This window comes from Xenopus tropicalis, chromosome 1 (assembly GCF_000004195.4).
Source record: "Xenopus tropicalis strain Nigerian chromosome 1, UCB_Xtro_10.0, whole genome shotgun sequence".
Lineage (NCBI taxonomy): Eukaryota > Metazoa > Chordata > Amphibia > Anura > Pipidae > Xenopus > Xenopus tropicalis.
The window spans coordinates 151,452,823-151,474,414 of NC_030677.2; the positions used below are offsets into that span (position 1 = coordinate 151,452,823).

A 21,592-nucleotide genomic window follows, 5' to 3' on the forward strand; every position below is an offset into this window, starting at 1 on the left:
AAATTGTAAAATTAGAAGAGACAAAATAGGGGGAGTCTGTATAAAATACTCCAAAGTGTCTAATAGGGTTGTAAATATGTTTTACATGTAACCACACATTCATGGGCATTATCACATTAATATGCCATGCATTTTTAAAAAAAAAAGGGGAGCACTCGAGCACTAATAAAACTATATGTCCAAAAAGAAATACCAATACTACCTGAAAGAAGTTGTTAAGCCGTGCTGCCCTGCTTGTAATGGGGTCAGAAGAAATGGCATCCGCAGCACTGCGGCTTCCAAACTTGAATTTCAGCATCTCTGAAAAGACAAAAACAGTCAAATATTTTGGAAAGAGCTAACGTGCAGTTCCATGCATTGGCACATACTATGGTAATGCATGGGCAACAAATCTGCAATTGTGCTATGAATTTAGAGTCATACCTAAGGTTATACTATTCCACCACACAGATGTTGGTAATAAAAAGGTAATTCTGTGGCTCAATATCTCCAAAGAGCACTAGCTGCAGCAAACAAAATCCTAAGGGTGAAGACACATGGAGCTACTAGTAGCAGCACTTGTCATGGCTACAAAAATAGACAATGCTGATCATTTACTGATAATTGTCTCTACGTGTGTTTTAGCAGAGGCAATTCTCAGTATTGTCTATAAGTGGCCAATCTTTGCAGCTCCTTCTCACTACTTTTCTGATCATTGGAGTGTTAGGCCACAACAAACAATAAAAAGATGGCCAAGCAAGTGCATAGCCCATCGTATGGTATCTATCCATTTGGACCATGCACTGTGTATGATTACCTCAAACCCCACCTCAAAGGCAACCTTTACATCAGTGATTCTGAAATAGTGGGGCTGGCCTCATGGGGGGGACTTGGAGTAATGGCAGACTCAGCCTGAAGGCCATTATGGATACTCCTGAAAGCCAAGCTTGATGGTGAGAGTGAGATTTGGGGTGAATATTTATTTGCGGTCCTAGATAATCTTGCAACTATGATGAATTAACGGAGACACTGGAGAGCTAAACAAAGGTTAGACCTTCAAGGGGGGCCCTTACAAAAAGTTGGACCTTCAATTGGGGCTTAAACTGTAAGGGCTCTGGCACACGGGGGAGATTAGTCGCCCGCGATTTAACTCCCTGTTCGCGGGCGACTAATCTCCCCTAGTTGCCTACCCCTGCCATCCCACCGGCGAACATGTAAGTCGCTGGCGGGATGGCAGACGCGGCGGGGCGATTTGCGCGAAATCGCGCCGCCGCATCTGCCATCCCGCCGGCGACTTACATGTTCGCCGGTGGGATGGCAGGGGTAGGCAACTCGGGGAGATTAGTCGCCCGCGAACAGGGAGTTAAATCGCGGGCGACTAATCTCCCCCGTGTGCCAGAGCCCTAAAAGTGTTTTATCACTGCTCTACATAGCCCTTAATAATTTTTTTTTTTAGTTGATATTGGTGCGTAGGCGCCATCTCAGTGCATTGTGCCCGAGTCTGAGCTTTCAGAAGGAGCCAGCGCCTCACATTAGAACTGCTTTCAGGTAACCTATTGTTTCTCCTACTCCCATGTAACTGGAGGAGTCCCAAGCTGGACTTGGATTTCTTACTAACTGAGTGGTATTCTGATATCTGATGGGAGCTGCTATCTTGCTACCTTCCCATTGTTCTGCTGATCAGCTGCTGGTAAGGGGGTGATATCACTCCAACTTGCAGCTCAGCAGTAAAGTGTGACTGAAGTTTATCATAGCACAGGTCACATGGCTGTGGCACCCTCGAAAAATGAATACAGCTAGCCCCAGTTTCTGCTGGAGAAGCTCTATTAACTGATGTGTTTTGAAAAAAAAAATTCCTTTAAGTTCCATATATTGGACATTGAAGCTTTGAGAACCAATTTGGTCATTTCATAATGCTGTATCATCCAGCTCCCGACATATACTGGCTTTATCATACATATATTTTGTAACTATAAAAACCAGTAAAAACTAAGGAATGTCCCTTAAATGTTACTATATTTACAGGCATTTAGAAAATTTATGGACAAAGAAAATATATTGATATATACACAGCAGTGTTTGGAGAAAACATAACTTTGTCACATGCAGGTACTCTGTATATGGTTAAATGAAAACATATAAAAGTACAAAATTACAGCTTGACTGCATATTTATTTTGCACTTTTAAATTCTTTCGATTTTAGAAATGGAGTCCACGCGATGATCATACTGACATTTGGTGACAACTTAAGATATCGGAGGGTTCCAGTGGTGGAATTTTTACACTATTTTTTTATCATAATAAAGATTTGGGAGGCACCCAGCCAATATACCTAGTATTATCAACAGGTCATGTGATGCATGTCAAGCTGGGCTATTACACACACCATAGTATGCATACATTATATATACCCTATCTATACCCAGACTTGTTTGGTGGGAGTTAAACTATATCATTCAGATGACTATGGGGTTGCGATTTTTCAGCCCACTCCAAGATTGTTGCTATTTATATTCTGCAAAATGGTGCCCAGGCTCCACAAAGGCAGAACTAGCAACATTTACTCTCAGCCGTGTCCCCTAACTGAAAGCAACAATTGCATTTCACAGCAGCCCCCAACAGCAGCCTGGTATACTATTAGGGCTCTGGCACACGGGGAGATTAGTCGCCCGGAACAAATCTCCCTGTTCGCGGGCGACTAATCTCCCCAAATTGCCATCCCACCAGCGAAAATGTAAGTCGCCGGTGGGACCGCACACGCAAATCGCCAAAGTTGCCTCGTGAGGCATTTTCGGCGATTTGCCGAAATCGCGCCGCCGCGTGCGCCATCCCACTGGCGACTTACATTTTCGCCGGTGGGGATGGCAACTTTGGGGAAATTAGTCGCCCACGAACAGGGAGATTTGTTGTGGGCGACTAATCTCCCCGTGTGCCAGAGCCCTTAGGGTGAAGACACAGAACTACTAGAAGCAGCTACTTGTAATGGCTACAGAAAAAGACAATGACAATCATTTACTGATAATTGTCTCTATGTGTGTTTCAACAAAGGCAATTCTCAGTAGTGTCTAGGGCAGGGTATTTTCTGTCATTTAGTAGTTGTGACAAGTAGCTGCTACTATGTAGCTCACTTATACAGACTGAAAGATTAGGAGGCAGACATGAATGAATTTATGAGACAGGGCTGATTTAGAAAGGTAGGTGTTAAATAGTCCATAGTAATCAATTGCACATTTTGCTTTCATTTTCTAACATTAAATATGCTGTCTAAACTAACTGGTGATTGGTTAGTAAGGGTATCTGGACAAGTGCAATTTATCACCTATATTCGTAATATCCCTGTCTGCAGTGTTATACCTACACTGGCAGGTAAACAGAGGCAGACTCGGGTACATGAGAGAATAGCAGGCCGTACCCACGGACAGCAAGAAGCACTGACACGGGCATAAATATCCCAAATGCGGCAGCTCCGCACTGACACGGGCATAAATATCCCAAATGCGGCAGCTCCGCACTGACACGGGCAGACGAGTCCGCCAAGTCCCTAGCGTGTGCTCCAACAAAAGACGACTAAAATCGTAATCTCGCATAAATAAAGCTGTGCCAGTTAGAAAGCAGCGACTATTCTCTCACACTCTTTATCACATAAATTAACGCCGTATGCTCTGCTTACCTTATATCCTTCTTACCGCCATTAAATTCAAAAACAAACCGTGTACTCTGACTTCACTTCCGCAAACATGTCGGAAACGCCTCACGCCCAACACACTGTAGCGCACTGTACAGCTCCCTGCCGCTGGGACTGGTTCCTCCTGCCTAACGCAGCTCCATGGCTGCAGGCTGCCCCTTCCTAATATCTTCCTTAGAACGAATTGCCCAAAAGAAAAATGAGCAAAATAACGCTTTTCGTAGTTTCTGAATTACGTCAGCAGATAATGACTGTATTGCGCCATCTGGAGTATTTTAATACATAGTAATCGCTTGTTGCGTGTTATATACACAGACCCTTATCTGCTAGTAAGGTATCATTAGTAAAGAAATGTGTGTGAGATCAACCTCGGTTTATCAGTGTCATTTAACCATTTTTTGTGCCAGTGTCATACTCATAGGACTTTTAGTGCCACAGTAACAACTGGAGCTTTCTTTATCTTACTGATGCAATTGTACTTGTTACTTTTGTTGCCATAGATAGTTGTGTTGTGCATACATTGTATAAACTACAAACTCAGCCTGGTTTTTGGGTCCAGGCAAATACTAAATTATACGTGTGTGTGTAGACGCACACACACACTTCGATTGTGCAGAAAACGTGCAGATCTTTCAGCAGCAGTTCCCAAACTGTAGAGCTTCCATAGATGCAGCCGGAATCTCATTTAAATTTGGTGGAAAATAATATTTGCTTTTCTAGATACTCTTGAAAGCCTTATGTTAAGGTCAGTATCTTCCCAAGATATTCTTGGAACAGAATCTCTCCTACAGCAATGTCTGTAACCTTGTTCGATCTCAGAGGTAACCCATGCCAAACTGGCTTTGAAGGGAAAATTGTAAAATTATTTTCCCCAATAATTTCTTTATTCGAAGAGAAATTTAATTGGATGATGTTAAAATTATTATTATTTTTGTAGTCATCTAACTAGACTGTAGTTCATCTTACACAAAAAATACTATTATCTACTTCCTAAAAAGTACATTTATTTCTAGAGGACGCCTTACCGTATGGGTCTGCAGGTGCTAAAATTATGACTGGAATATCTGAGAAATCCTAAATGATTCTAGTGAATTCTCTGATGTGTGCGTTTTAGTTGAACATCTTTTTCTGACTTGTCCAACACGTAGTTCTATTTCCTCCCAAGCAGCAGTCTCCCCATAAGTTAACCTTAGGGGTTTGAGCTCCAGCCTGGAACGGAGGGTGGGATAAGGAGCTCCTACTCTCATCGTGCAAGATATTTCATCCAATCCCGGCGCCCAACAAGACCGGTGCTTGTGACGTCACGCAGTGTGCGCACGCATTCCTAGGGTCCTTGCAGAGATGGGTGAGGGGGAGCTGAGCGCTGAGGGGCGAGGAGAGAGCAGCGCAGCCCGGGGCCTTCGGGGCCGGACCCACTCATATTAAGCTCACTAGTACGGGGAGCGGGGGGAGGGGGTTGGGGTCTGTGAGGCTTTGCGGGGGGTTGATAGAAGACATATCCAATCAGTCACTGTAGCCGGTAGCGCGGGGGTGCTTGCCTTTGCGTAGTTGGTTTAGCGGCAGTGCGGCTGTTTGCATGTGTTTGTACATAGTACATTGATGCCGTGGGGCAGTGTTACAATCTGTACGTGTAGGCTGGGGCAGTTGTCGCGGGTTGGCTAGGGGCCGTGACAGTTTTAGGGACCCAGTCATCACTTCGGGAGGGGTGAGTATCCGACACATGGGGGGATCTGTGGGCAGATTTCCAGACTGGCTTGCGTTACACCCAGCCTGGCGTTCTTCTGTGCCACTGAGGGTGTTTGGGCAGGTAACGCTTGTGGTGGATGTCAGACAGCTGCTAATCCCCCACTTAAGCACTGAGCCAGTGTAAGGCCCTTTAGCCGGCTCACCGGGATTGTACGAGTCCTGAGCCAGCTGCTGTGTTTCATGACATATAAGTCGTACCTTGGTTAGAGGGATTTTGCTTCCACAGTGTAGGGAGGGGGGGCTGGATTTGGTGACAGGTTGTGCTTAGCGGGGTTGCAGTTGTACGGGCTTGGCAGCAGCAGCACATGGTAGAATTGGCTGGGGCGGTAAAGCCATGCTATAAACAGTGCTGTTTAGCGGAGGTGTTTCGGCTGGCTGCGTAGGCTTTCACGCTGGGTGCCGGGGCCCTGGGCTTGGTGTGTGAAGGTAGCACAGTCCGAAGCTCCCCGCTTCAGCACCATTGGCTCCGGACAGCGCCCCATGGAGCTTCCTATCAGCTTCCTGTCAGACAGCAGCCGCCCTGCAGCCTCCTCGGAGCGGGGAGATCAGGCAGCTTTGGGGCGGGGGGAGCTAGAGTTTGATGAGGAGCTGGTGTTTCTGGCAGCTGAAGGAGAGGGGGACCCTGAAGAAATTGAGGGCCCGGAGGTGAGGGAACAGTCGGAACTTCTGTGCATCATAAGGCAGAAGGAGAAGGATCTGGTGCTGGCAGCCAGGCTGGGAAAGGCGCTGCTAGAGAGAAATCAGGACATGAGCAGGCGCTATGAGGAGATGCAGAGAGAGATGACCGACAAGCTGGAGGTAAGGACATTAAAACATAGCACAGCAGTTTACATATAAGCTATAACTTACCACTGATAAGATCCCAAAGATCCCATGTAAAGGGCTTTAGACATACAGCCAGATTCAGTTCAATGAGAAAAAGTTATCTCGTGATTTATTACATGAAAACTTTCCTCCTATTTCAAATCCAGTTTTTTTTTTCTATTGACTTCAATAGAGTTATCACATGATAAACCATGAGATAAGTGTTTCTGAATTGAAGGGTAGCAGATATCGTCTGTAAGATGCTAGGCACGTAGTTTCCCATGGATCTCCAGTGTCTGAAAAGGTGAGCATATTATAGGGCATATTTATCAAAATGTGAGTTGAGAGCTTAAATTATACAGGGATCGTCAACCTTTTTTTACCCATGGGCTACATTCAAATGTAAAAAGAGTTGGGGAGCAACACAAGCATGAAAAAGGTGCCTGATGGGGCCAAATAAGGGCTATGATTGGCTATTTGGAAGAGCCTATGTGGACTGGCAGCCTAAAGAAGGCTCTGTTTGGCTTTACACTGGGTTTTATGCCACCAAAACTTGCCTCCAAGCCAAGTAATCGAAAAATAAACACCTGCTTTGAGGCCAACATCCAAGGGGTTGGTGAGCAACATGTTGCTCACAAGCTACTGGTTGGGGATCACTGGCTTAATATGTAAAAAATTCACCCACATTCTATTCTTTCCTTTGCGTTTTTAAGTGTACTTATCGAATAGCGAGTTTAAACTTTCACCCATTGATAAATACACTTCTAAAAAGCCAATAAGACTGGCTTTGGCCAGAAGTACAACATAACGCAGGAAAATTGCTGGCTGAGCTTTCACAGAAATTTACAAGGAGTTGGTCCTGGTAAAAAATATGCTTTGAGTGAGATCTAAACCACAATATCTTTTTAAGCAGTCACAGCACTGTGCAGTCTCAAAAATGTAAGAATATTACTGAGGCAATCAGAGCCTTTATCAGGAGATACTTTCCTAATATAATTTTATAACAGTTGCTCTTCCATTCTTCTCTTATGGGTAATATTCACCTGGCTGCCTCCTCAATATAGGCCTAGATAATTTCCAAAATGAAAAGGGGGTGCTGGGGGTGAGTAGGAGAGGAAAGACCTACTGAATTGTCATAGACATTCAAAATATGTGATGACAAAGGGAATTAGTGTTTGCAATAAACTACATTTAATTTAAGTAATCAAGGTAACATAAATAAGTTAGCTTCCAATGAATTTATCAATTGCTTCCAATTAAAATTGACATTTAAATGCTGAATTATGAGTGGAAAAGCAGAAGGTAGCCAAAAGGGAAGATGTCTGGTCACCAGAAGCTGCAGCAAGTTGAAATACTTTTCTTACCAGCTGCTAATTAAACTGAATCTTAATGCACTAACATACAGGTCTACATCTGGTGTATTATTAAGCACTGTGTTTTTTTTATTAGCACAAAAACACAACACTAAAACACATCATATTTAACTATTTGACTGAATGCATCTATTGTAGCCTAGGCTTTGCCTGTAGCCCTCTCCCACTCTCATTGTATAGTTAATAAATGTCCTTCAGATGGCATAATGTTTGCAAAACATAGTAGCCTTCCTGTTGTGTGATTGCTTTGTTACAAGTGTAACAACTCATGGCCAGGAAAGCGCATTTTACAGCTCTTTTAGCCTATATAGAACTTTAACGTTTTGTTATAGCAAACTTTGTTAAATTGTTTGTTGCCCTGTTGATAATTATGTCCCATAGTGTACTATGTACTCTAAGCAGTATATGTTAGGGCTGTAGACACCTGCTGTCCAACATCTTGTTCTAAAACTAAGGGTATTAATATGGATTTGGTCATTCTTTTGCTGCTCTAAGAGTCTTCACTCTTCTGCAAAGGCTTTACAATAGCTGTTTGGAATATTATTAGGATTTTCCTCCATTTAGTCAATACAGCATTAGTACAGTTGGTTACTGATGTTGAGTAATCTATCGTAGCTCACAGTCAATATTCCAATTCATGTCACACTTGTTTGGTTGGGTTTCTGTCGGGGTTCTGTGTAGGCCACTCTGCAAACCAGTTATGTACAGAGCTCACATTGTGCATGTAGGTATTATTCTCCTGAAACAGAAAGGGCCCTACCCACATTTGCCACAAGGTAGGAAGCACATAATTGCCATAAATATAATGGTATGCTATAGAATTTAATGTCTGCTTACACTGTAAGAGAGGCCCTAGGCCAAACATGAAAAGGAATCCTATCCCCCATCCTCTTCTACAAGCAATTGTAACTGGCATAACACATTCAGGCAAGAAGAGCTTTCCTCAGAGTAGCTGTAATAAATTGTGTAACGCGCCTGTCTACCAATACTGCCAACCAGCTAAAACCTTTTTACAGAAAGCCCTGCCCTTTCTTATCAGGCCAGGCCCCCTGAACCAGCAGGGCCTGTGACAAGAGTTCTGCCTGTTCACCTTCAATGGCAGTGAACTTGTTTCCTCTGCTCCATAATCCCAGTGTAGTGACCTTTACACCACTCCAGGCAATGCTTGGCTTTGGCTTTTAAGCTTCTGTGTGGCTGCTCTCCAATAAAAAATACCAAGTTTGTGTTATATAGTTCCTGTTCTGATGTTGCTTCCATAGAGTTTGGAACTCTGCAATGAGTGTTGAAATTGAGGGCATACAATTTTCAAATGTGTGTCCAGCCTTTTTAAAAAGTGAAAATTCAAACATCTACAGTGCCTTTAAATTCTTTATGAATGGGAAAAGAGGCCCCAGTGACCTAATTAGGACATCACTCTTGTGAGACACCACAAACCGAAAGGTAAACAAACAAAGTTACATAAAAAAAAAAACAAAATTAAATGTGAATCAAAAATAAAATTGTATCCAATTGTAGTCAGTCCTGTGCAGTGCATTTCAAAACAGTATAAAAAGCAACAAAGTAAAGTTAACCATTATTTTTAAAACTGGTATTGTATTGCTGCTATAAATATTTTAAACACAGTATTTTGCATACCATGATATTTCTTTTCCCTTTGTTGTGTAAATAATGCTGAGGCAACCACCTATGCAATTCACATAAGTAACATTTGTACAAATGATGCATCCTTCATCATATCAAACAAGACTACACTCTGGGGGTAATACTGCATGTTATCAGAGATTCAGTCAGTATGTTTAGTCCAATGAACTTTGTGTGGAAAAGTTAACCTGACGCTATAGATGATAACAAACTCATTCAAGTCAAAACAAAATTAGTATGTGGTTGTTAGAGTTCAACACATAACCATACCTTATGTGTCCAGAAAAAATCATCTTGAATCACACAGAGTGATATGCCACAAATATGGTCCTCAATCTTACTATATAGCCCACTGAAGCCATACATTGTTTTGAGGTCAGGTGTAGATGCATTTCCATCTCAGTATAATCCACAGGGATGAAAAGTTACTTGATATACCATTGTGGTACCAAGTAGCATTTCTCCAGAAAATAGCAGTGGTCAGTAGTCATGTTGAATCGGTCTACCTTGAGTGTTGCTCACCGTGTATAACAATTTTAGTGGTATATAGTACAGGCAAATTGACCAGGGCCAGAACTAGGGGTTAACAAAAGAGGCACATGCCTAGGGTGCAGCGGTTGCGGGATGCTGGGCACATACCACTTTTCCCTGACTTCCCCTAGTTTTCAATGCGCACTCACTAACTTATATATATGATGTATATTTGTCACCAAATACTAGGCACTTGTAGCACTGCTTTCAGAAGAATGTCATGGACACAAAAGAGTCACAAATCTGGACTATGCTGTGGAAGTATTAGGCGTGCCATGTACATGGTCAATGAATACATGGCATGTGTAAAGTGAAAGAGGAGGAAAAGGGAAATTTAAACATTTTATCTGTAATTTAAGATGCTGCCATTGATTCTAAGGACAGACTGACTGAAAACCAGGCAGCAGTTTAAATTAAATGCCTGAGGACTGCACAAATAAAATCATTTAAAACGACCTGACCAGTTGAAGATTTCTTTTAGAAAACCAATACTTACATTATACTTATGGTGACTTTCCTTCTGTAAAGTACAATATACTCTAGATGCAAGACCACTAGTAGTCGGTACCGTATTTAGGTCTTGTGCTACCCTAGCCATTGCACCTAAGTGCGCCCCTCCTGCTTACAAACTGCACGTGCGTATGGGTGTGAGTGATGCAACTTCTAGTGATAATGTTCAGGGGCGCTGCTGCCATGAAGCCAGTAGAAAAACTTTCCTCAGGTGGCAGCACCCTGCAAGTTACCAGTGCAGCAAAAAGTCACTCCTTGTAACTTTAGGATCCGAATTTTTTTTTTTTTTTTTTGTAACTTCTTTTTTATTAAACATAATCAATAATGACAGTTTACATAGTTTCATTCAGTAAGAGAAGCATGTAATATTGCTGTCTTTGATTTATATATTATTAATAACCAAAGACAAATTTAATTTTTTTTAAACCAGAAATTTGTCGCTTCTAGTGCAGGGAGTTCAATGGCACTCCCTGCGCTAGTGATGCAGCCCCCCTCTGGCGCTCAAAAGGTAAGTGCGTGGGTCCGAGGGGGACAGCATCTTGAAAGCCGCCTCAGGCAGCATTAGGGCTAGAAACGCTCCTGGTGACACCACTTCCGGAATGCACTACAATGCGCCTGATACCCCTCTGCCACTGAATTTGCACTGCAAGTGTTTAGTGGTGGCTAGGGAATTTTTTTTTATTATTATTAAAAAATGTAATCTATTATATAGGCACCTGAGGGCCGCTCTCCTTAAACTGTTGCCCTAGGCACAAATCCTTGGGGCCTATATATAAATACAGCCCTTTATGTAGACAGTTTCTGGTGTGTACAGCAACTGCCTATGTTTAATTACCAGGACTCAATGTTTGCTATTGACTGTTTGCTAGGAATGAATGAGTAAGCATCCTGGGAACATAAGAATGATTTTTTTTAAGAATGTCTGTCAGGAAAATGCAGTCATGCGTTTCAAATCCTCGATCATAAAAATAGGCTCTCATCTCATTTCAATAGCCATATAGTTAAATTGACTAATATGATTATTTTGCCTTTTAAATATCCCTTTTTAATATCCTTGGAATAGCAGATGAGACTCCTGTCATTCTGCAGTTTATTTTTTTTCCAGTTTCACAAAATTTGAGTATCCCCACACAAATTGCTTACCAGCTTGTAATCAGCAGTTAACTCTGATTGGTCTGCTGATAACGTTACTGCCATTTCATTTTTAAAGAAATAGTAGTGTAATTTTGTAAATTGGTCCATTGTTTTTCATACTATCTCTAAAGAATGTGTTCTGGGAATAGTTAACACAAACTGACGGCTATGAATCAAATTTCAGGTGCAGTCAATTTAGTGGAGGGATTTGTGATCAATCTATATGTTTTACTGTTTCTTTCCAGCATCTGGAACAAGAGAAACATGAATTAAAGCGCAAACTGGAGAATCGTGAGGGAGAGTGGGAAGGAAGGGTGTCAGAACTGGAGAGTGATGTGAAGCTGCTACAGGAGGAGCTGGAGAAGCAGCAGGTGAATTTAAGAGAAGCAGACCGGGAGAAATTATCTGTTGTCCAGGAACTGTCAGAACAAAACCAAAGACTCTTGGAACAGCTTAGCAGGGTGAGTACTAATGTTGCACTTGAGCTTTACTACCCTGGGGATTCTTTCAAGTTTACATTTTCACTCTTTTCGCCTCTGCTTTGGGGTAAATGTCAGGGATGACCAATCAGTCCTGAAGCTGGCCTCACACAGGCTGATTGTATTGTAATGCTCAAACTGTATTATACAAAGTTCTGTACAGGTTCCATTTGCCTGTTTGCTGTTGTACCCTTTTGATAACATTTTTTTTTTTGCTTTCATTAACTAATATATAGTACATTGATGAGAGGCAATTTCTGAATAGTACTGGCAATCTTATTTATATCCAACTTGTGTGGGTTTGATGGTGAAGCAGGTCTAGTTAAAACATTTCCTGTTTACTGTGCTTATGTGTATCACAAAGCACAGCTCTTGCATGATACTTCAAAAAACATCCTCTGTCATTTATTCCTGTGGGCAAATACCCACTCATATGTGTTGTACAATTTATTTCACTTTATTTGCTGCTGGAACAGTATGTCTAGTTCTAAAAATAATTGTCTGGATATCAGTTGATCCCCACTAACTATCGGATCAGCCCACAAACAAACCTGCAATGCTACATCTATTATCAGTAGGTAGAAGTTGTTTCTTTCTCTGTCAGATTATAGGTATTTAGTTGGAAAAAGATGCTGTGATCCCTAACCAGTGGCTTGTAGGTGTCAGCATTTTGAAGATAGTCTGTTAGGGCTAAAATTCTGGTCTTATGATACCCTCTTGGCCTGTTGCAGAGGTTTTTCTACATTTGTAAAAGCTGAAGTGGTCAAGTAGACCTCCAAACTACTGTTGTAGTTTGTTCATGTTGCTTTCCCTCAGGTGCTCCAGTTTTCCCCCACACTCCAACTACATACTGGCATATTATTTGGCCTTAGGAAACTTGGCAGTAGATGGGTGCACAAGGTTAAGAACCTAGTGTAGAGACCCATAGGGTTAATATGTCCCTATGACTCTACCTTTCCTTTCTCACTAGGCAAGGATTACTGTATCTTTGGTATTAACATATACCTTTTTATTGGCCCAAGGCTAGACCACACCCTACCACACTTTAATATAGTGTTAGGAAAGGGGTGGTTCTTCCTTCTTGGCCTGCAGCATCTAACCTAAATGGATGTCTCCAGGAAGCTTGGGATCCACAAGGCCCAGAAGTTTAGGCCCTAAGGGGACAAGCATCCTTAATGAAGTCAGGGAGCAGGGACCCCGTGAACAAGGTAAAGAAAGAACTGGTTAAATAATATCAGAGCACTTTCTAGGAAAGTGAGTCAGACAGTGAATCGAGAGAGCAGCTTTCCTGCTGCACCCATGAGAGGAGAGTCAAGGAATAGTCTCCTACAGGCTTACTTGCCTTAGCTTAGGGACACAGAATAAACCGGTGGACACCATACTTCACTGCTTAACCTGCATTTACACAACACCCTCTGTGTAGTTGCTTCCACTTTATGAAGGCTCATCCTGTGGAAAGAGAGTCACACATACCCCATTCTCTATCCTAGCTGGACATTTTGAATAATTATAGCCAAAAAGGGGTTACACTAGCTTCACTGAAGCAGGGATAAGTGCATTAAGCACAGTTTCATTTGTCTGCACAATAAATTATATGATAATAAGCACCACTTGAAAGTCTTTGGAACTGGCCTGCATTGTAGCCATATTGTAATCAAATATTCAACTGGCAGCTAAAATAAACCTAAGAAACCTGCAGGTGGAAATTCTTTTATTAGAATTGCACATACAAAGAAAATATTATGGCTGACTATTTGCTTTAGATGTATTGTATAAAACACATATACTGAGTTTAAAATTATTTATTTAAAAAAGGCTATTTCTTGTAAGATATAAATTAATTTTTTCAACTTGTCACTAATGATTGATCAGTTTCTATAAGACTGTATCAAGTCACAAGCCAGTCTATATATAGACAAAAGAATAAAGCTACCCTAAATCTGAAAGGCAGCCAGTGAACTAATAGGATTCAGGCTTGACTGTGCCAAGGAGTTCTGGCATGCCAACAGATTTTGCTTTGTTTATTTGTAATTGTTTAACTGTTTAAGGCTTGCGTGAATTTTCGGCTCCCTTACTGACAAGGTTGCTTTATTTTGGGGGTGGGAATTATATAACAAAAATAAATTAAATGAAGGATATGAAGATATGTTTAAGGCATGGGGTGTGAATTACTCTGAGAGTAAAATCCATTGCTTCATTGAATCTCCATTGACGAGTCAGATATTTATCTATAGTGTTGTAGATGGGTATTCCTCAGAAACCCTGATGCCTGCATACCCAAGTGATAACCACCTACTGAGATTAGATTCTGTTCCATTCAAGTATTCCGATTCCATCTGAAAGCTTAAAATAACCTTATAACCAACAGGTCATGCATTGACTTCACTCACCCCTGAAGTTTCTTTTGGTGGGGATCACTGTCTAATGATATTACTGTATACAGTAGAAGGTTTTTATTGTAGTGTTCATTAATTAATCATAAAGACTACTTAGACATCACTATATATAAGGTTGAAATAACCCCCCTCTAAGCCTCTTTAGTGAGTTGCATCTGGAAGTTTAGGTGGCTGTACTGCTGGAAATCCTTTGTTTTGTGTAATTTGTCAACCCCAGGAAATCAGGTTTTATAAGGTGTCCATATCCCTATAATTATGTTAGGAATTCCTTAGCTGTTGTGCTAGGTAAGATTTTGGGCGGTCAGTTTTCTGTATAATCTCTCAGATCTGACCACAAAATGATTTAGTGTAAAATAGTCATTGCGATTCTTGTTCTGTCTGGTCGTCTGGTTGTTTTTTTTGTGGGGGGAAGGATATTAAAAATAAAATAACAAATAGCTGAGGGTCACCCTCTGTTTCCCTGGGTTTGGCAAGCGGTCGCAGAGTGAGCAAGGATTCACCTGCTTTTAGATGAGACTTTGGTGACTCACAAGCTAATGTAATTGTCACAGTTACCCTACTGTGTGGCTATAGGTGGCCATACACATTTAGATTTTAGTATTCTTCGGATGAACATTTGGATATCGGTTGTACGTTTAAATGCAAGGATCTGAAACTAACATTCAGGCTGAAATTGTAGGATAAAGCCCTTAAAAACAAATCCGAGGATGTTCTGAAAAGAAAATAGTTGGCAGCCACCAATCCTACGAAAGTGACTTCCATTGTAGGTCCCCCAAGGATATCGTCAGATACACAATACATGCACAGATTTTATCGTTATCCGACCCAAATATCCTAACCTGTCTGAGCGACTAAATGAGCAATCGCCATGGTACAAAAATTTGGAGCCCACACACAGTCCAAAAATCTATGCAAACTAGGTTTCGTACGTGTATTACTTTAGTGTTTGTTGGTGTGATTAGGATGGGTTTTAATCTTATGTACCTATGTACATGTACATATGTAGATGATTTTCTGATACAAATCACTAGCCAAAATATTCTGATGCCAGGTTTCTCCTTTAAACTTTTATACTCTGTTCTCATGTGTAGAAGGAGTCTTTATAAAAGAAAATCACCTGCACTGTATTCATCCAAACATTTACTGGTGCTTTTTCTTCTCAAGGCATTTTTATGCGGCATTATCTTGAATAGTGACTAAAGATGGCTGTACACAGGCAGCTGCAGATTGGAGTTCTTCAAACCGATTCGGCAGCTTATCTGCCCATGTATGGGCACCCTCAACAGGCTCACCAGACCAATATCTGGCTTAAATTGGCCAGATCTTGATCAAACAGGTTTGTTTTTCAGTCGGATCAGGGACCACAATGGCTCATTGATGTGGTCCTCGGTTCGACAGCGCCTATGCCCGCCATTAAGGTTCAGAGTGCCTTTTTTGTTCGACAACAGGACATCTACTTTTGTATGCATAAAGTTTTTATTCTAATTGTGAAATCAGCCATCTCTGTAGATAAGAATCTGTAAACCTGTGGTCAAACGAAAATCATTACTAATGCATTTACATGAGAGACCTTCAGATGGCCAAATAAACTTAAAGACTAGAGGGCAACCATTGCTGTGACTATAGATTGCTCTTTATGAGCTATTTGATAATTACCCTGTCCCTGACCATAAGCAGTAGGCATACTATAGAGTACAAATAAAAAAGGGCATTGGTTAAGAATGTATGTAAAAATTAAAAAGAAAAACTTTAGGTACCAGTAATTTTCCTGAATTTTTTGAATCTTTGGTGCAGGTTTACTACGATACTTTAATATATACATACTGATTATTTACATATACATACACACATACAGTACATAAAATAAAGTCTGCTTTAAACTGAACACGAGCATTGTTATGAAGCTGTGGCCATCGTACCACTGTGCAGCATTCCTTTCCGCTGAACAGAGATTGTACTGAGCAGCTAAACTTTCAGTGAATTTTAGGTTGGAAAAATACTGAGCATTGAGTAAAGGATGTGCACACTTACTCTCTCTGTATAATAGAATTTGTTTCACAAACCAGAGATTCAGGGGTGAAGGATTTTGCAGCTGTTTATGATGCACCATGGGCCAAAGACTGCTCCCCACTTTGTTGTGTTATTTTTTGTATGCCTAAAGCATTATAGCGCATGACACCAATTGTTTTCTGTAGCACTTTTTTTTGTAACTAACAATTTTTTATTAAAAGAAAATACAAAAAGGGAGGAGAATTAGCAAATACAGCTACCTTCTGGTAGTGTTTTCTGTAGCACTTTTAACACACAAGCATAATGCATGGCAGTCAGTCACGTAAGGCTATGACAGTTCAGCAACCTGTTCTGGGGTGCCTAAAATATATTTGTACAGGTATGAGACCTGTTATCCAGAATGCTTTGGACCTGGGGTATTCCAAGAAAAGGGATCTTTCTGTAATTTCGATCTCCATACCTTTCATAAAAGTCTACTGAAAAATCATTTAAACATTGCTTAAACCCAATAGGATTGTTTTGCCTCCAAAAAGGATTAATTTTATGGCCTGTTACATTTGTTGCCATTGAAGAAAAGAAATAATGAAGAGTTTGGTTTTTGGATAACCCCACAGAGTTTGAAAAAATCTAAGCTAAATTTTAATCCAAAGGTCTAAACACACCAGCAGAGAAAAAACGATCTGTTGTTTCCTGGATATCTGTTCCTTGACAGGCATCTCCCGCAGCAGTGGCATGACTAGAGTTTGGGGCCCACTCTATAGAGGGCTAATGAAGCATACTCTGACTGGCAGATGCTTACTTTCCAACATTTAAGAAAGAGAGATGTGATGATGTGTTTTGGACACACCCACTTTGTGGACGCTTCGCCAAATACTTTGCCCATTTTACAAAAACACACCTTTTTGGAATGGCAGGATCAGATATGCAAAGTGCACCAGGAGAGACACACAGTAGCCCCCACAATTTTATGATATATTGTGGCCCTAAGCATTTCATGACACATTGTTGTACCTGCATTTTATGCCAGTAAGATCACTTCAAACAATGAAGCTGACACACTTTGTAGCCTTTGCATAGTGTTAGTAGGGGCATGGTCCTGCTCAAAGAGCTTACAGTCTAAATGGGTACTTGTAACTGCTTGTACGTTGCCTCAAATGTGCCAACCTGTTATATGCATTATATATTGGTGGGACAACAAACAATAAACGGTGTGAAATGAGGGGAAACTGTCAAATTTAGGTTTCAGTGTATTTTAAATATTATATACAGTAGCGAGATTGTTTTAGGTGATCTAATGTAGACTCCTTAACATTTTACAAACTGGGTTGAACGAGAGACATGGGATTTTCCTTGCATGTTATCACCTTGATTGCCACAAAGCTTCCATTGTTAATGACAGAGGATTAATGAATGCATTTACTGACCAAGGGCTCAGAGCTACTTAATGGAATTAGTTTTGGCACTTGTAAATTCCATGGAGGTCATTTATTTTGATTAAAAAGCTGTAAATGCAGTATTATGCAAACATGCCTTTCCACTACTCATTTTCTAAACACTACTGAACAATTTGGGGAGACAGAGGAGCCCAGTTCTGAGGGGGATGTTTGCTGTTGCAATAGGAGGAAGGATAGGAGACATTGTAGCAGCTCTTTCCTGGGAAGGGGGGATTCCATTCCAACGGTCGGAGAGTGGAATACTGTGCACTACACAGACATCAACTGTGCCAAAAAGCAATGTTATTGGAACCCACTCCATTGTCAGCCAGTTCTTGTTTTCTGATTTTTGCATTGCTTTTCTGTAAATATCTAAATAAGGAACTTTGTGTTTTATTGGATGGTAATTGTTGAATGATATTGTAATGAAAATTGGAGCATTCCTCTCTTATCCACTTGCATTGAGGGCTTTCCTTTAGCGCATACTTAATTGTGTTAGAAGTTCCAGTAACGTGCTGTAGGAAGTTGGTGCTGTAAGAAGTGATAGTAAATAAACAGCTTCAGGTAGATACTGCTCCAGCAGCTGCTACCTTTTTAATTTTTGTATCAGGGAAAAAAGATTCAGGTCTTGTTAATTACTCTTATTAGCGCTCTGCAAAACTGGATGTTGTGATGCATTGTACTACAGGCTGTTATCCTAGTATAATTAGAGTAAAGTTTTAAAAGTGTGTGATCTCTTCAGTGTCTCGCCACGTCATTACTAGATTAGGCATTGTCACATTAGACTTAACTCTTAAGCTGGCCGTGCACGCACTGAATATCGTACAAACAGGGTCGTACTGGGCTGCCGGGACACCGGGAAAAATCCCGGTGGGCCCCGGCGGCCCAGACCCAACCCTTGCCGACGCTCCCCCTGCCCGACTGTTCCTCCCACTCAGGGGGTGGACGCCTTGTGAGGGGGGTTAGGGGGGCCCCTGCGGGAGGGGGGTGCGGCGGCATGGGCACCTGAAGGGCCCCTGAGGCAGGAGCCCTGGTGGACCCTTCACCCCCCAGTCCAACCCTGCGTACAAAACCTTGTTTCGTTCAATATTCGGTGCGTGTATGGTGGCTCGATGAGGTGACAGATATCACAAAAGGCCTCGGACATCAGTCTGCCTGAGCAAAATCTTCGTTCAGGGCTGAATCGGCAGAAGGAGGTAAAATTTCTATTGTTTCTACCTCCATATCTGACTATTCAGCCCTGAACGTCAGTGGAGGGTGGGAAAGATTGAAATTGCTATGTGTATGGCCACCTTTGGTCTGCATTGTTTAGTATTGCTACTTTTGTATTTGCTTTTTTGGGATCACAAGTTTTTGTGATCAGGAATTTCATTTTAAATCGCAGTCATAATGTAGGTTATAATGTTTGCTCCCATTCAGCCTGATTTGAGTTTTGGGCTTGGACTGACAATATGTGGATTCTGACAAATGCCAGACGGGGTGATATAAGTTGCTATAGACGGTCAATATTTAGTGGAACTGGTTGGGCAATGTGTACCTGAAATGCCATGGCCTATTTTGAATTTCAATCCAGGCCTGCAAATGAGTGGTGGGTATGTCCTAACCCTTATTCCCCCAAAAGCACAGTGGGATGTGAAAATCCATTAGCAGCCTTATAAGGTGGGCACAGGGTGAGAAAAATCTGCTGACTCGGTCTTTCTAAACCCATAGGCAGATGATGGGTAGGAGTCCCTGTGGGCTGGCCCCCTCTGAAAATTTTCAGCAGAGGGGCCCAGCACAGATTAGTTACACAGATTAGACACTGGCTATTAAGGGCTCTGCTGCGTCTGCCATCCCGCCGGCGACTTACATGTTCGCCGGTGGGATGGCAGGGGGAAGGCAACTCAGGGAGATTAGTCGCCCGCGAGCAGGGAGTTTTGCCGCGGGCGACTAATCTCCCCGTGTACCAGAGCCCTAACAGATGAAATCTCCAGGACTCCACAGATAATTAATCTCACCCATAAATAAGTGGTTGCTGACAATGCATATGATATGCTGGCCAACAGTTAGCTGGTGTACCAACCACATGGCAGTTAGCTTTTGCCCATTACATTCGGCCAGAGCTGCTTACAGTAGTCTATTTCAATAGCAGTTTTCCTTCTCTTCCATCTTTCTATTTTTTCATGTCTTGTCTTTTATCATTTCAACAGGAGAATCCATCTCATTGCTCTCCTTCTTTCTCTCTGGAACCATCATATTCTTAGTTTCTTTTCCATGTTAAATCCATTTTAAATTTCTTGGCTTATCCTTGCCCGAATACTTCAGTAGTCTGTCTACATCTTTTCAAAAAATCCTTACTTATTTACTTCTACCTCATCCCATATCTCCAGGTATGGAGTCATTGCACCAACTAGCTTTCTTATTCTGTTAGATCAGTGCTGTCCAACTTCTGGAATTTTTCCAGCATACATAGTGGAGGGTTGCTAATGGAAGCCGGTTTTGACCACTCCCTTTTTTTAAAATCACACCCACTTCAAACCACACCCATGTTGTCACAAGAGCTTTTAAGACCATCCCCACATTGATGGTGGTAGCACAGCATAAACCCAAATGGTTGATGCTCACTGTGGGGATATCAACCATCATTCATATGTGAAAGAATTATATTATGTCATATTAAGACATACCCTTAAATCCATACGGCGGCTCCTCTCCTGTGAATAGCACAGCAACCTGCTAACAAACTCCCAGGACAAACCCATGCCAGGTTCACCTCACACAGGCAGCATAGGGCAGGCAGAGTATGGCACACACAGGCAGTACTCTGCCTGCACTATTCTGCCTGTGTGTGTCCACACAGGGGAGGGTCGGCCTGCGGGCCGCCAGTTGGACAGCACTGCCTTAGATGATTTTGCAGATTTAAACATTATTACACATTCAATTTTTCATATTCCCTGATAAGTAATAATGTGTTTAATAACTTAATATCTACTAATACATTATTTCTAGTTTTTTTTTTACATTGTTTTATTTTGATTTGTGTCTAGGCTACAGAGATGGAGAGGCAACTTTCTCAGCAGGTGAATGTACTTCAGGAGGAATTCCGGGAAAAAAGCCTTTCTACAAGCCAGCATGTTTCACGGTTGGAAAGTCTTTTAGCTGAGGTGAGTCTCTCTAAAGAATGATAGACATCCCTCCTGAATGGTAGTTTGTTTTTAGGGGGCCCTTTAATAAAAAATTGGTTATAGAGTGTAGATTTCAAGATACCATTTGAACTGGTATACACGAAAAAGTCACGTGGGATTATCAGTGTGAATGTATATCTCTGCTTAATATATACAAGAAGGTGTTTGTGTGTCAATGAAATCACTTATGTTCCCAATCCCAATAATGGAAAGTACCAAACTACAGGACCATAGAGTCCATTATAAGCAAATAATACTGATCATTTTGAAAAAAAATTTGTTCCCTTTTCTCTTGATGGTAACTTTTTTTAGTAACTTTTTTTTTTAGTCACCCACACATTAAAAGCTGTATAATAAAAGGCCTTTTTTAATTTAAACATGAAACCCAAATCCCTTTTTTATTAAAACATCCATACCTGTTCTAAATATATTTAAAAATCAGAGCTGTCAATTATATACTGCCTTCTCTATCTCTATGCCTCAGGTATAGAGGTGGGGCATTCAGTTACTTACACTTTTCATTCTGCACTTCCTAGATGTCACTGCCCCACTCACATTCCCCCTCCTTCCTCACAGTCTATAACTGTGTAGCCTGTGCATGGGCATGGGCAACAGTTCCCCCATTCTGGAACATACACAAGATTTTGGGGTGATACAAAACTTGCCTTAACAGTGTCTACAAAATGGCACCTGCCTGCTTGCCATG

The 21,592-nt window shown here is 41.5% G+C and overlaps 2 protein-coding genes across 9 annotated transcripts in view; one reads left to right on the forward strand and one right to left on the reverse strand.

Moving 5' to 3' along the window:
• cit (citron rho-interacting serine/threonine kinase) overlaps positions 1-4,793 on the reverse strand; it is a 70,718-nt gene extending 65,925 nt beyond the window's left edge. For 3 of the 6 annotated variants that reach the window (XM_031895838.1, XM_031895834.1, XM_031895833.1), the window contains exon 1: positions 203-300. In XM_031895838.1, the coding sequence (XP_031751698.1) occupies positions 203-298 (96 nt within the window). In that variant the 5' untranslated portion in view covers positions 299-300. 6 annotated transcript variants of the gene reach the window in all.
• Positions 4,794-4,946: 153 nt separating this feature from the next.
• The window catches only part of bicdl1 (BICD family like cargo adaptor 1), a 43,389-nt gene continuing 26,743 nt past the window's right edge, over positions 4,947-21,592 (forward strand). For 2 of the 3 annotated variants that reach the window (XR_004222626.1, XM_031901601.1), the window contains exons 1-3: positions 4,947-6,209; positions 11,650-11,865; positions 20,749-20,865. Coding sequence is in view for 2 of the 3 variants with exons in the window: in XM_031901601.1 (XP_031757461.1) it covers positions 5,892-6,209; positions 11,650-11,865; positions 20,749-20,865 (651 nt within the window). In the remaining variant the exon portion in view is untranslated. 3 annotated transcript variants of the gene reach the window in all.